Below are 15,247 nucleotides of genomic sequence, written 5' to 3' on the forward strand. Positions count from 1 at the left end.
ACACACACACACACACACACACACACACACACACACACACACACACACACACACACACACATCATCATCATCATCATCATCATCATCATCATCATCATCATCATCATCATCATCATCATCATCATCATCATCATCATCATCATCATCATCATCATCATCATCATCATCATCATCATCATCATCATCATCATCATCATCATCATCATCATCATCATCATCATCATCATCATCATCATCATCATCATCATCATCATCATCATCATCATCATCATCATCATCATCATCATCATCATCATCATCATCATCATCATCATCATCATCATCATCATCATCATCATCATCATCATCATCATCATCATCATCATCATCATCATCATCATCATCATCATCATCATCATCATCATCATCATCATCATCATCATCATCATCATCATCATCATCATCATCATCATCATCATCATCATCATCATCATCATCATCATCATCATCATCATCATCATCATCATCATCATCATCATCATCATCATCATCATCATCATCATCATCATCATCATCATCATCATCATCATCATCATCATCATCATCATCATCATCATCATCATCATCATCATCATCATCATCATCATCATCATCATCATCATCATCATCATCATCATCATCATCATCATCATCATCATCATCATCATCATCATCATCATCATCATCATCATCATCATTATTATTATTATTATTATTATTATTATTATTATTATTATTATTATTATTAATAATAATAAAAAAGAAAAGTTGATTTTCTTTAAAAAAAAAAAATGTAAAAAAGTTTTCGATAGGAAATAAAAAAAAAAAAAAAAAGGATGAATTGGAGAAGGGGAGAAGGAGGGGAGGGGAGAAGAGGAAAATATCCGAAAATGATAAGAATATGATAAGAAAAAAAATGAATGAGGACAATTCGTAAGAGTGGGGAGGGGGTGGGGGAAAAATCGATAACATTTATATAACGATATATTCGTTTTTGTAAAAACAAAACAATAATAATAATAATAATAAAATAAAGTTTTCGATATTTTCGATAGTATCGATTTTTTTTTTTAAAGAAAAAGAATGATGGGGGGACGGGAGCAGAGAGGGGGGAGGGGAAGGTAAAATGACATTAAGTTGAATTTGGAAAGTATGAAATAATTTATTTTTATTACGTACAAAATTAAAGAATTATGAGGATTTATGGGGAAGTCGGGGAAGGGAGGGACACCGAAGGAGCTTCGTATTGTGTCGAGGGGGGCGGGACGAGACGTGGGGGGGCGGTGAGTATTTATTCATTCTTCAAAGACTTATTACATTAAAGGTTTCGTTTAAAATTTTAATATCGAAAAGTTTTTTTTTTTTTTCTTTTTTTTTTTTTGTAAAAGGAAAAGTTTATTAAAAAGCAATTTTAACTTTGGCCCATTTTATACATGTACATCCCGTGTAATCTCTTCATCGCAACATCATTTCGTTATAGTAATAATAATAATAATAATAATAATAATAATAATAATAATCGTAATAAGTTTAACTCGTTTATCTCATCTAAGACCACGACAAAAACTTTATAATAAATAATTTCAACGGTTAATTTTTTTTTTTTTTTCTTTTTAACTTATCGGTAAATTATTATTATTACGTGGGATGATGATGATGATGATAATATTAATAATAATAATAATAATAATAATAATAATAATAATAATAATAATAATAATAATAATAATAATAATAATAATTACCAAAAAAGATGGATGAAATTTTTTTAAATCTCATCTTATAACGTAAAAATATATGTATATATACGATCAATCAATGTGACGTCATGTTTCATTTAACGTTCGTCCTTTGTCTACGACATGACGTTATTATTATTATTATTATTATAATTATTATTATTGCGAAAATACTTAAATTTATATGCGGTGCGTGTGTGTGCGGTAGGAACAGAACGAAACACGATTAAATGTATTTAATATTTATTAGAAGAAAAAAAAATTTTTTTCAATATGGCGCCCGTGTGTGTGTGTGTCACGTGATGTGATAACTATAAAATACGAGAATGAAATAATAATAATAATGATAATAAATCAAAAACGGAAAAATTTGAGTAAAAATCAGTTAAGCCGGGGACAGTTAAGGCACGACAGGAAGATCATTATTTACCGGAATAGACATTGTTTCGGAAAATAAAAAAGAAATTCTAGAAAGAGATAGAGAAATGCGGAGAGAGAGAGAGAGAGAGAGAGAGAATGACATGACTAAAAAAAAAGGAATTTTTCGAATGTCGAAAAAAAAAAAAAAATTTTCATTTGTTTTTTAAAATGTTTTTCACGTTTTTTGCATTCGTCTCTCTCTCTTTCTCTCTCCTCTCTTCTCTCTCTCTTCCTCTTTCTCTTCCTCTCTCTCTTTCTCTCTTTGTATTTTTTTTTTGATGCCGTTAATTAAAATCTGATGATTGGAAAAGCTTTTACCGCTCGAATTTCAGATTACGTTTGATTTTCACGTCGGGGAAATTTTTTTTTTTTATTTTTTTTTAATTTAAACTTAATCCCGCGAATAAAAAAAAACAATGATAATAATAATAATAATAATAATAATTTTTTTTTAAATTATCGTCACGCGTGGTAAAAAACGCGCGTTTTTTTTTTTGGCGTAAATGTGCGTATTCAAGGGTCAATGACACTAAATGATAATAATCATCTGTTTCGTATCGATTCCATTTCATTTTTCTCATTTTAATTATATTCGTTTATTAATAATGATAATAATAACGATGGCGACGATGATGATGATGATGATTGGAAAGAAAAATTAATAACCCCGAGCGATCGATAGTATCATTATTATTAATTTGATTTGGGTCCTTTAACAAAAAAAAAAAAACGTTCGTGTATTTATTCCTTCATTTTCTGTTTTTTTTTTTATTACCAATCAAATAGACTTATCGGGATGAAAAATTTCCCTCCCCTCTTCCCTCTCTTCTCCTACCTCCCCTTCCCTCTTCACCCCTTCTTTCCCAATTGTCAATAAAATCAATTATAATACCAACAACTTCTACGAAATCTTCTTTTTTTCCTGTTTCTTTTTTTTATTAATAGACAAAAATCCGGGAAATATTTAATAATAATAATAATAATTAATACGACGACAAAGACGACAAGGACGACGACGATTATTATTATCATCATCGTAATGATAATAATAATATGACGGGGATCAATTTAAAAAAAATAAAATAAATATTATTAGTTAAAAATTTTATCGATAGATGTCAGAGAATGTAAAGGAAATTATTTATTTATTTTAATAAAAATAATAAAATTATTTAATTTAATTATTTATAATAATAATAATAACAAGTATGTTAATAACGGGGGGAGGGGGGTTTACTGAATCGTTATTAAATATTTATTTATTAATTTTGTTTTTGGCTATTTATTATTATTATCGTGGGGAGAACGAATGGATGTTTAACTTACGGAAATTTTAACAGAATTTTTTTTATTTTATTTCGTATTTAAAATTGTTCGCACCCACGCACGTACGCACCTACGCACGCACTCATTCACTAAGGGTTAGAAAAAGATCAGAATAGCAGAAGAAATTTAAAAAAAAAAAAATAGCAGGTACTCCGACATCAAAAGGTGTTCATTAAACCAAAATTTTTTTTTTTTTAACTTTCACGGACAGAAAGGAAAACTTTTACCAGACCGATAAAAAAAAAAAAAAAAACTTCAAAACAAAACATAAACCCGCCATTTTTTTTTCTCATTCTTTTTCCACGTTACTACTGCCACTACTTTAACCCTTTGACCCCAGGCATGCTCACGCCAGGAAAAAAAAAAAAATTCTCTTTTTGTTTGAACCTTTTTGTTTCCTTTCATCTCACTCTCACTCTCTCTCTCTCTTTTTACTTTTTTTTTGTCTTCTGCTTCTATTCTTTTCGTTTAATTCCACTTTATGTTATTCGATCGTATCATTTCCTTAAAATTGATGTGTCTATCTGAACGTTTCACCATTTTCCTCTCTCTCTCTCTCTCTTTTTACATCGTTTAAATTTAAAGTAAAATGTGGGGGTGGGGTGGGAAGGGGCGGGGAAAAGGGCGAGAAAACAAAAAAAAAATCGAATCGGAAAAATGGGAAATGAAAATCTTATTTGTATAAATTCTTCTGTGTGAAAGCCATATTTTTTTTTTTAGACCGTGAAAAGAGAAAGAGAGAGAGAGAGTGAGAATGAAAGGAGTAAGAAAGAGAAGAAAACAGAAGTTAAAAGTTTTAAAGCAGCCTATTTGAAATTTATGATAAAAAAAGAGAAAAAAGGTGAAAATTTTCACTTTTTTTGGGGGGGGGGGAAGGGAAGAGAGAGAGAAAAAGGCTTACCGTCAAAGAACATGATATACAACAGGAAATTTAAACGATTTTCTTCTGCCACTTTAAATCGATAAATTTTTTTTTTTGGAGAGAATGTTTTAGAAAACAATAATAAAAACCTTTTTTTTGTTTTTTAATATTCACAATTGATCGATATTTGACACGCGACTATTAAAATGATAATAATGATAAGAATGACGTCACTACCACCACCACCACCACCATCATCATCATCGCGAGCAATTTTCTTCTTCCCTTCATTTCTTTCTCTCTCTCTTTCATTCTTATTACTTTTCATTTTTCTCTCCTTCTTCCCCCTTTCTTTCTCCTCCCTTCCTTTTTTTCCATTTCGTAATGTTCGATAATAGATTTTCAGAGGTCAAATGATTATTATTATTATTATTATTATTATTATTGGGGGGGAATTTTTATTAAATAATTCGTGGGACGAGTCGATAAATTTATTTTATTTTATTTTATTATTGAAGTTCCATCCATCCATTTTTTTTTTTTTTTTTTGAATTTTTATTTCACGGAAACGTTTTTTTTCTTCTGCCACGTCTTTTTCCAATTTTTACCGTCTTCTTCTCTAGAGATTATGTGTCGATTATAAACGAATAATGATGACGCGTATTTGAAAATTTTATATATATATAGAACGTCGTAATAAATCGTTTGTAAATTTTTTCTTGTTTGTTTGTTTGTTTAACGGAAGAAGTAGAAAAATTTTTGATGAACAACAACAACAACAAACAATATGGCGCGATGTTTTGGAAAATAAAAAAAAACTAATTTTGCGAATCATTGGTTGTTGGTTTGGTTAAATTTATGTTTATTTTTTATTAAATTGATTTTTTAAAAAAAAAAAGATTTTTTATATGGAAGAAACAAAAACAAAAGAAAAAAAAACGGGGCAGAAACCGTAACGCCAACAACCTTTAAAAAAAAAAAAAAAATTATTTCCCCGTTTAAATTTTTTTTTTTTTTTTTTTTTTTTTTTTTTTTTTTTAATTTCTGACTCTGACCTTTTTATATTTATCACGTTAGAAATTGAAAATGGGAGGATTCAGAGGGGGGATTTTGGAAGGGGGAGTGAGGTGGGAAATCAGGGCGAATGGCAACGGAAAAGGTGAGAAAATGAAAAACGCGGCTTTGAATCATTTCGCGCGTAAATTTTGAAATAAAAAAAATTGGTTTCTTACACGCAGCATCCCCCCCCTTTTTTTCCTCTTAATTTTTCATCTCTCTTGAAACGATACGTAATGTGCGTGAGTGCGTGTTTGCGAACAAACCTGTGAGGAAAATTTTTAAAAATAATATTTTTGGCGCGCAAATTTATTTATTTATTTATCAATTAAACGTGTCAGAAGAATTTTTTTTTCTTCCGTTAAAAATTGTCTTCTATCTCGTTATTATTAATTTTATGCAAAACGTAACAAATTTTTTCTAATCGCGTTAACAACATCCCCCCCCCCGGAATTATTACGTTTATTAAAATTTTATGACAATGGCGAAGACGACAAACAACAAACAAACAAGCAAACAAACAAACAAACAATTTAAATTTGCATATGAATAAATAATTATTTAAACAAAAAAAAAAAAATGAATTTTTCTTTTCTTTTCTCTTCTCTTTTCTCTCTTTTTCATTCATCATTTCAAATTCCAATGAATTTTTCTAATAATAATAATAATGATGATGATGATAATAATAATGATAGTAGTAGTAATAGAAAGCGTTGGTGGGGGGGGGGGGTTGCGGGGGTTTGGAAGGAAAAAAGGAAGGAAGGAAGGAAGGAAGGAAGGGAAAAAAAAGTGTCAGGATTCTTCGATTACAATATATATAAAGACACGAAAAAACACTTTAGGAATACCTAAAATAATAATAATAATAATAATAATAATAATAATAATAATAATAATAATGATAATAACCTTTCGTTGGTTGAAACGAAACGAAAAAAAGGAAAAAGAGGAAGAAAAAAAGAAAAATTCCATGAAAATGCGCGCAACGGAATTCCAAAATTAAAATTCTTTTTGAATTTTTTCATCTTCTGCCTTTTTTTCCCGCCTTCCTCTTCTTCCCCCCTCTCTCTCACTCTATCTTTTTTTCCAGCTTTCCGTCTTCTTCTTCTTTTTCTTCTGGAACTATATTTATATATATATATATAAGTTTTTTTTGGGAAAAGTTTCATTCCAGTATCGAATTGATTAGTTTTTTCTTTTTTTTTATGACGTCATTCGATCTTTATTATCTTACCATATATTTGTTTTTTTTCATTCGTATGTTGTCTCCCTGTCGGCCCTGCATTCCCCTCCCCTACTTCCCCTTCCCTCCCCTTTTCTAATCCTAAACGACTTTTTTCTCACTTGAATTTTCATCATCATCTTCATCATCGTCGTTGTTTTTTTCTTCTGCTTCGAATTTCGAGTTCGAAATCTTTTTTTTATTTAAATAATAATAATAATAATTCGAATGCATTTCGTATTAAAAGTTTTTTTTTTTTGTTTTTACGCCGCCATTTTACTTATTGAACGAAAAACAAAAACGAAAAAAAGTTTTTTTTTCACTGAATGATGACATTCTAACTTTATTAAAAAGTTTTTTTCTTTTTTTTTTGTCGTCCATTTTTTTTTTCTTTTTTCTTTTCTTTATTTTTCTATTCTATTGCTTCAAAAACAGGAGGAATGAATTTTTTTTTTCTCTTTTTCTTTTCTCCCTTTTCTCTCCCTTTGCCCTCCCCCTTCCCTCTCCCCCTTTTTTGTTAATTATACCCTTTCAAAAAAAAAAAAATCTAAAAAAAAAAGTTTTATAAAAAAAAGTTTGAAAGCAATTGAGCGGAGTTTAAATTAGTCTCGGTTGAGAGATGATCAATGGAAAAATGACTTCGTTTAAAAAATAATAATAATAATAATAATGATAATATTGATGATGATGATAATGATGCTAATACTAAAAATATAACTTTTTAGGATTATTTTAATTTTTTTGTATAAAAAAAAAAACTTTTTTCTATTTTTTTATTTCAATTTTTAAACCTTTACGATAAAAAAAAGCAAAAAAAAAATTTTCCTCGTGACGTCATTTCCGGTCAGTGAAAAACAAAAAACAAAAAAAAAATTTTTTTTAATAATCTAAAAAAAATTTTTTCGTTTAATTATTTTTTAAAATTTTTTTAAATTTTACGCCTTTAAAGTAGAGATAAAGTTTATTATTATTATTATTATTATTTCGTTCGTTCGTTACTCATTTCCTTTGAGTGTAAAAGGAAACGAAAAAAAGGAAAAAAAATGAAAAGGAAAAAAATGCAAATAAGGAACCGAGTTAAACGTGTTCGTTTTCGCAAAGAATAAATTTTTTTAAAAAAACAATAAAGTTTTCCCTCCTTTTTTTTCTGTTTTTCAAACGTTGGCGACACGTTTCCCTCTGACACAATAGAAATGTCGACAAGTTTTTTTTTTTTTTTCGGAAAATCCTTCGCGTCCGCGTCAGTTGCTTGTAATTAATTCAATTTTGATTTTTAAAAAAAAATTGATTTATTTATTTATTTATCATGAGTCAGTCACGACTTTCGGTTTTTTTAATTGAAAAAAAATTAACATAACGTCCGACGCCATTTTGAATTTTTAAAAATGGATGATCGTGTATTGTCGTGTGTTTTCGTGTGTTGTCGTCGTCTGTCGTCTGTCATCTTACACGAAATTGTTTTTTTTTTTAATAAAATTTCATTCGTTTTTGATTTATTAAAAATTTTATGTAGTTTTTTTAATTTTTTAAATTTCGTTTCCGATCGTGCGAACAAACAACAAACAAACAAACAAACAAACAAACAAACGAATGAACAAACGAATGAACAAATGAAACAACATCCGACATCCGACATTTTAAAATATTTAAAAATAAAAAAAAACCATTGTATGTTTTTTCCTTTCTTTTTTTCCTTTTTTTTCTTCTGCTTCTGTTTTTTTCTGTTGTTTGTTGTTGTTGTTGTTGTTGCATGTCAATTTTCCACTTCGTCAAAATGACGTTTTTTTTTTTCCACCTTTCATTTTTTTTTTTTTGTTGTCTACTTCCTCCTCTTTTTTATCATCAAATACCGGAAATCGATTTTTCACCTTAAAAAAGAATTTTACAAGGAGTTGTTGTATTTTCTTTTCTTTTCCTTTTTTTTTTTTATTTTTTATTTTTGATAAAATTCCAAAGGAAAAAAAAAAAAAATTTTTTTTTATTTCTCAAAGGTTTAAAAAGTCTCCTTTGACTAACTTTTAATTTGATTTTCGTTATTTTTATTAATTAATTTCGTTTTAATTATTAACTAAATTATTTTTTAAAAAAAATAATTATTACGAAAGAAAAGAAAAATTTTTTTTTCAAAAAAGGAAAAATTCAAAGGTACTTATTATCAAAGGAAAGTTAAAAAAAAAAAATAACGGAAAAAGTTTCTTTGATAAAATGTTTCCACTTACGTTTTAACATAAGCGAAAAAAATTTTTTTTTATTTTTTTAATTCGTTACAAACGCAAACACGCACACGCACACGCACACGCAAACGCAAACGCATCTTCTTCCCGATGATGATAATAATAATAATTACCATGATGATGATGATTTATTACGGCAAATATTATAAATTAATTGTAAATATGGAAAATTCGAATCACTTTTCGTTCTAATCATAATCATTCTTATTATTATTATTATTAATTTTTCTTAGCGCATTTTCTTATTCTTTTTTCATCTCTTTTTATTTATTCATTTATCCGTATTTCTCTCTCTCTCTCTCTCTCTAAAATATTAATGTTTAACTTTAACAAAAAAAAAAAAAAGGAAAAAGGGGAAAATGGTTGAAGAGAATTCAATTGTAGTAGTAATAATAAAACATTACAATGAATAGTAGTAGTAATAATAATAATAATAATGACGATGATGATGATAATGATAATAATTTTAAATTAAAAATAATTTTTCGTACGGAAAAACGGAAAGAATCCAAAATAAAGAGAGAGAGAGAGAATGGGCGAGAGGAAAATTTTAAACCGAAAATTACGAAAAAAAAAAATGATTTTATAATTAAATAATAATAATAATAATAATAATGATGATGATGATGATAATAATGATGGTGATAACAAACGAATTCCGCGGTGAAAATTTTCGATGGAAAAAATTAGAAAAAAAAAACAGAAAAATTTTTTTTCAGTTTTCCGACGTTAAAAAATTAAATTATTATTATTATTCACGCTGCGTAACCGAACCTTTACGTATATATTCGCAAAACGCGCGTGCGTAACAATGCGTAAACGTAGTATAATAATAATAATTAGGATTTGTTAAAAATTAGAAAAAAAAAATTTTTTTTTCCATTGGCCGACGTTAAAAAATTAAATTATTATTATTATTCACGCAGCGTAACCGAACCTTTACGTATATATTCGCAAAACGCGCGTGCGTAACAATGCGTAAATGTATAATAATAATAATAATTAGGATTTGTTAAAATTTTTCCAGTCATTAATATAATTCTCTTTTCTCTCATTTCATTTGTTAAAAATTAACAGAGGAAAATTTTTTTCGAATGAAAACGTAAGATGACGCACAACTCCCATGTATAACTTATGCGAAGGATGGGGTTTTTTAATAAAAAAATATATACTCGTACGCACAAACATTTTTAAATTTAATTAAAACTAAAAATGATCGATAATAATAATAAAATGTTTCGATTATATAAATCAGAAAAAAATTTTTTTTTCGTGCAGGTTCAGGTTTTCGGGTTTTTCGTAACGACGTTAAAATTAATAATAATAATAATAATAAATAGGATTAATATTATTAATTTTATTAATTAGTAGTCGTAGAAATGATGATAGTAAATAAAATCTAATACGATTAATTAATAAGTTTTAATGACGTAAAATAAAGCAAAAATCTCTCTCTCTCTCTATCGATTGCTCTTATTATTATTATTATTATTACTATTTTGACGTCATCGTTTTTATTTTAACGAAGGGGGAAAAACAAAAAAAATCAGAGAGAAAGTGATCGATCGATCCATGACAAACAATCGACTACGTCATTTCCCATCACGTATTTTATTTATTTATTTCTTCTTAAACTCTCTCTCCCCCCACCTTTCCCCTCCCCTCGCCCCCCATTTTCCTTAACCTCCTCTAATGATAATAATAATAATAACTATTATTTCGAGCTTTTATTAATTTTTTCGGGTAAGAGTTTTGTTTTCCTTATTCGAAAAGTCGTCTTTTTTTTACCCCACCCCATTTTTTAGGGAACATTTCATTACGTCATAATTTCAATGACGTCATACGTGAATAACCGAACTCATTTAATAACGTAAACATTTATATATTACAAACGCGTGACTTAAATAAATAAATTTAAAAAACGAAATGAAAATTTTAGTAATGATGATGATGATGATGATGATAATAATGATGATGTTACATTCTTTAAATAATGGGAGGAGGGGGGGGAAGTGGGAGGAAAGGGGTAGGAGGGAGGGAGGAGGAAAAGAACAATTTAAACATGTATAATTTGTACTACGTATTTTTACGACTATATTTTAATGAGAAAAACAAAAAAAAATTTTCCTCTTATTCTATCGTTATCAGTCTTTTTTTCCGGCAGTGTTCGTGACGTAATATAATGATAAGGTCATTTTAATCTCGTGCGGATTGATTAGTTTTTCCCGTTTTCCCAAATCAAAAATCCGTACCGACGTATTCTCATTTGTAAGAGACCTGAAAACAAAAGATAAGTAGTGTGCCTCCTTCTCCTCCTTTTCTCCTTCCACGACAATAAGGGGAGACGAAAGGAAAATTTTCTCGTACTTTTCTCTCTATCCTATCCTTATCCTTCCGATAAATATTATCGTCAATTTGCATTTCTTTTTTTCCGATTCGTAAAGAGTTATAAAACGGAAAAATAATTTTTATTCTTTTTCTAATGACACGATACATAAATGAAACGCCAGCCACGTTAAAAAAACCAAAGACAGAGATAAGCGTAACAACAACCGTTCGTCGACTATTTCTTTCTTATCTTCGAAACCTTCGGGAAAAAAAAGCAGAAGAAAAAATCCCTTTTTTCACATCATTTTCCCGCATCTCTAAATTTTTCAAATCGTCATCTTCCGTCTGGAAATGACAATCGGGGAGGGAGGGAGGGAAGAGGAGGAAAGGGAAAGAATATTTCCGGTTGTTTGAAAATGATTATTTTCCAAACCACTTCCTCCCACCTCTTCCCTTCTTTTTCCCGTGGCAGGAGACACACGTTTGATAATAATAATAATGATAATTCTTTATCACTTTATTTATCTTTCTCGAATCTATTCGCGTACGAAAAGGAGGGAGGAGGGGGAGGGGGAGAAACTGCTGATATTATGGTAGAAAAGGAAATTTTCAAATTCCAGAATTAATTTTCTATCTCTCTCTTCCTACCTTCCCCACTCTCCCTTTCTCTTTCTCTCTCTCTCTCGTTCGCTTAACGCATTTGTCATTTTCAATTTCACGAAACACAACCAAGAGAGAGAGAGAGAGAAGGAGAAGGAGATGGTAATGATGATGTTTAATCCTTTTTGTTCTCTTTGAGGTCATCCTTCCATTACTTAACGATATGCGGGGAAACCGACGTGTATTCCTGTTTCGAATTCATTTCTAAAATCCACGACGATTTTACCGCCACGACGTTTGGAATTTTATCCTTTATACTCTCCAGGTGTCTCCCATCTCCTCCTCCCACGCTATCCGTGACGTAATAATCCACGTTTTCGTTCAACGAATCCGTTAAAATTCTGTCCAGAACAAATATAGAAAATTAAAAAAATTTTTCTCTGAATGATGAGAAAAAACATTCTGGAAAATTCCAGTTTCGAAAAAAAAAAAAAAAAAAAAAGGTTTCGACTTACCCGTCGTATGCGACGATGTATCTTTCGCAAAATTTTTTATTTTTCGTTTTCGAATCGACGTAGAATTTTTTACCGGAAAGAAAATCTGGTAAGAATGGCATAGGATAATCGGTCGTGTCTTCTGCTTCTCTTTTCTTCTTTCCGTCGTTTCCGTTTCCGTTGTCGTCATCCTCGTCATCATCATTGTCTGTCGGTACGTCGTATTCATCATCTGGAACTTTTCAAAAAGAAAAATTTATTTATTTATTTACAAAAGAAAATTATTTTTTTTTCTGTTTCACTCACCTGGTTTATCTTTTTTCGATGACGTTGCTGTTGCTGCTGCTGCTGCCGTCGCTGTCGTCGTACGAAATTCGATTTTTTCTTTTCGCTTTTCCTCCTTCTTCTCTACCTCCTCTTCCTCCTAAAAACGATAAAATAAAAATTTCGATAACAAGAGAGAGAGAGAAATGAACGGTAAAGATAAAGATAAAAGAAAACCTTTTTTCCAGGTTCTTTTCCTTCTTCTTCTTCTTCTTCTTCTTCCTCTTCTTCTCTTTCTTCATCGATTTCTTCTTCGCTTTCAGGTTTTTTACATTCTCTTTTATCCAGAGCAAATCTCCTCCACGGATATCTTTTCCGATCCGAGTGACATTTTTCCAACCATTCCTTTCTAACAATTTTCCCTTTTCCTTTTACCTGATTAAATTTCGGCGTGTTTTCGCAAGCGCACCTGGAAAAGGTCAACTCGTCAATAATAATAATAACAGTGGCAGCAGCTGATGATATTATAATTAGTGAAAAAAAATTTACACTAAATGAGTGCACTCGTCGTCTTTCCAGTCTGGAGAATATCTCGCTCCCATTTTCAACGCCATGTTTCGTATGTTTCCACGTAAGGGATTTTGAAATCCGCTTATAACGAAAACCACGTCGTCTAAAAGCTTCTCGAAAGGTTTCCCATGTTTCCTTATTTTTACCTCCGAAATTTTTTTTTCACCTTTTCCCTTATTTCTTTCCTCCTTCCCGCCGCCGGCACCGCCACCACCGCCTTCCATCATTTTTCTTTTTTTTTTACTGACTCCCGGCGACTTTTCGTCTTTTCCCCCCTTTTCTCTTTCTTTCCCCGCGTTTTTTCCCACCGCCCCCTTCATTTTTTCTACTGACACGATTTTTTCATTTTCTTTTGATTTTTTTTCTCTCGTTCCGTCGCTACGACGACTCGAAAGTTTTTCCGATTCCCTCGATGTCGACATTTTTAATTCTTTACTTTCCACTTTGCCTTTTTCTTTTTCGTCTGAAATAGAAAAAAAAAAAAAAAAGGTAAATGATAATGATGACGATGACCGAAACTTGACGATTATATCACCCTCCCCCCCCCCAACGAAAAAATCTTTTCCAGGAAAAAAAAAGTGGGGGGGCATTAAGGGGAGTCATTAGCGCACCAGACCGGAATATAAAAATTAAATGATAACGCGTCGTATTAAAATAATAACTGATAACGTTTTCCATTTTCCTACGTCATAATCATTACGTACCTGGAGATCCTGAAGGTTTCGTTCCTTCCAGGCTTTTCTCTCTTGTTTTTTTCCTTTTGAAAAAACTTCCAATTTTTATATCGTTCTCGTCCTCGTCGTCCTTGTTCTTGTTTGTGCCGTCGTCTTTGTCGTTTCCGGCGCTGCCGTCGCACTCATCATTTTTCTTTTCCGTTGAAAATTTTTCCGACGGTTTTTGTAAAAAATCCACGCGGGGGGAATTCGTTTCATCTTTTTCTCCGTGCACTTCGACGAAACACAAACCAAACGGTACGTGTTTGTTAAAGGGTTGAGAACAAACGATTTTAATTCGATCCCATAATTTTCCGGCTGTCGTCGGATTGAAATCTTCTTTATTGAAAAATCTCGTGCGATTTTTATTATTTCCGTTTGTCGAATCGAGGGGAGACATAAAAACTGAAACTGGAACTAAAGACTGCAACGAAAACGAAAACGAGTAAAAATTTATCTTTTTTCCACCTCCCCTTCCTCCCCTCCCTCCCCCCAGTAGTAGTAGTAGTAAAAACAAACCTCATAATGATCCGTGACGTCAGCAGCTTTTCCGACAAGAATTTCAACGAATGCAGAATGAGCGTTACCGACGTGTATTGAAGTCAATATGGCCGCCTTTTTCAATTGAATAATTATCGCTCCCTTATTCGATCCTTTTTCGCAAAGCCAATTTTTATTCGGTCTTATTTCTCCGCCGAGTAAATTCTTTGCCGGATGTCCCTGGAAACGGAAAAAAAAAAACCCCGCGAAATTCAAATTTATATTTCCGATCGGTCAAGCGTGAAATTACTACCGCGTAACGCTCTGATTTTTTTTTTGTTTTTGTTTTTTTTTTTTTTTCTTTTTACACGCGTAAATTCCTGCCACGTCAGATCCTCCAACTGATCCTCCGCCGCCATCTTTTTTTTTTTTTCCTTAAATTTGTCATAAATAATTTTATTACCCAACTCGATCGGCGACGGTTATAAATTTTCAATTTAAAAAATCACGTTAATTCAAATCGAACGCCATTTTACTATTATTATTATCATTATTATTTACATATGTATAAGTGTAATTTTTTTAATATTTTAAAAACTTTCTTATTTATCATCATCATTATTATCGCCGTCATCATTAAAGAGAGAGAGAGAGCAAGAGAGAGAGAAAATGACGTTGGAAGACATAAAAAAAAAACTTTTTTTTCTTTCCTTTTTTCTTTTTTCTTTTCGTTTTTTTTTTTTTTTTCGAACGAATTCAATCAAATGAAAATTCAGTGTTGCCAACTCACACGCCCCGCGATCCCAGCCCCAATCCCACCGCCTTCTCTCTTTTTTTTGTTTTATTATCATCATTAAAGTATTTATTTGGTGCTGGCTCAGTCGGTGTTTATTACATACCATTATTTCATTCTCGACGTGT

At 30.6% G+C, this 15,247-nt stretch overlaps 1 protein-coding gene across 1 annotated transcript; it reads right to left on the reverse strand.

Annotated features, from left to right (window-relative positions):
- Positions 1–12,016: 12,016 nt before the first annotated feature.
- On the reverse strand, positions 12,017–14,745 carry Phum_PHUM252910 (DNA-repair protein XRCC1, putative; the record flags this gene model as incomplete). Its single annotated transcript, XM_002426373.1, has 8 exons — positions 12,017–12,206; positions 12,321–12,531; positions 12,606–12,723; positions 12,801–13,032; positions 13,113–13,596; positions 13,838–14,270; positions 14,366–14,566; positions 14,695–14,745. 8 exons carry the CDS (start codon positions 14,743–14,745, stop codon positions 12,017–12,019), a joined length of 1,920 nt encoding a protein of 639 aa, XP_002426418.1.
- Between the last annotated feature and the right edge of the window lie 502 nt (positions 14,746–15,247).

The sequence above is a fragment of the Pediculus humanus genome, genomic scaffold (genome assembly GCF_000006295.1).
Source record: "Pediculus humanus corporis 1103172107623 genomic scaffold, whole genome shotgun sequence".
In the NCBI taxonomy this organism is placed as follows: Eukaryota; Metazoa; Arthropoda; class Insecta; order Psocodea; family Pediculidae; genus Pediculus; species Pediculus humanus.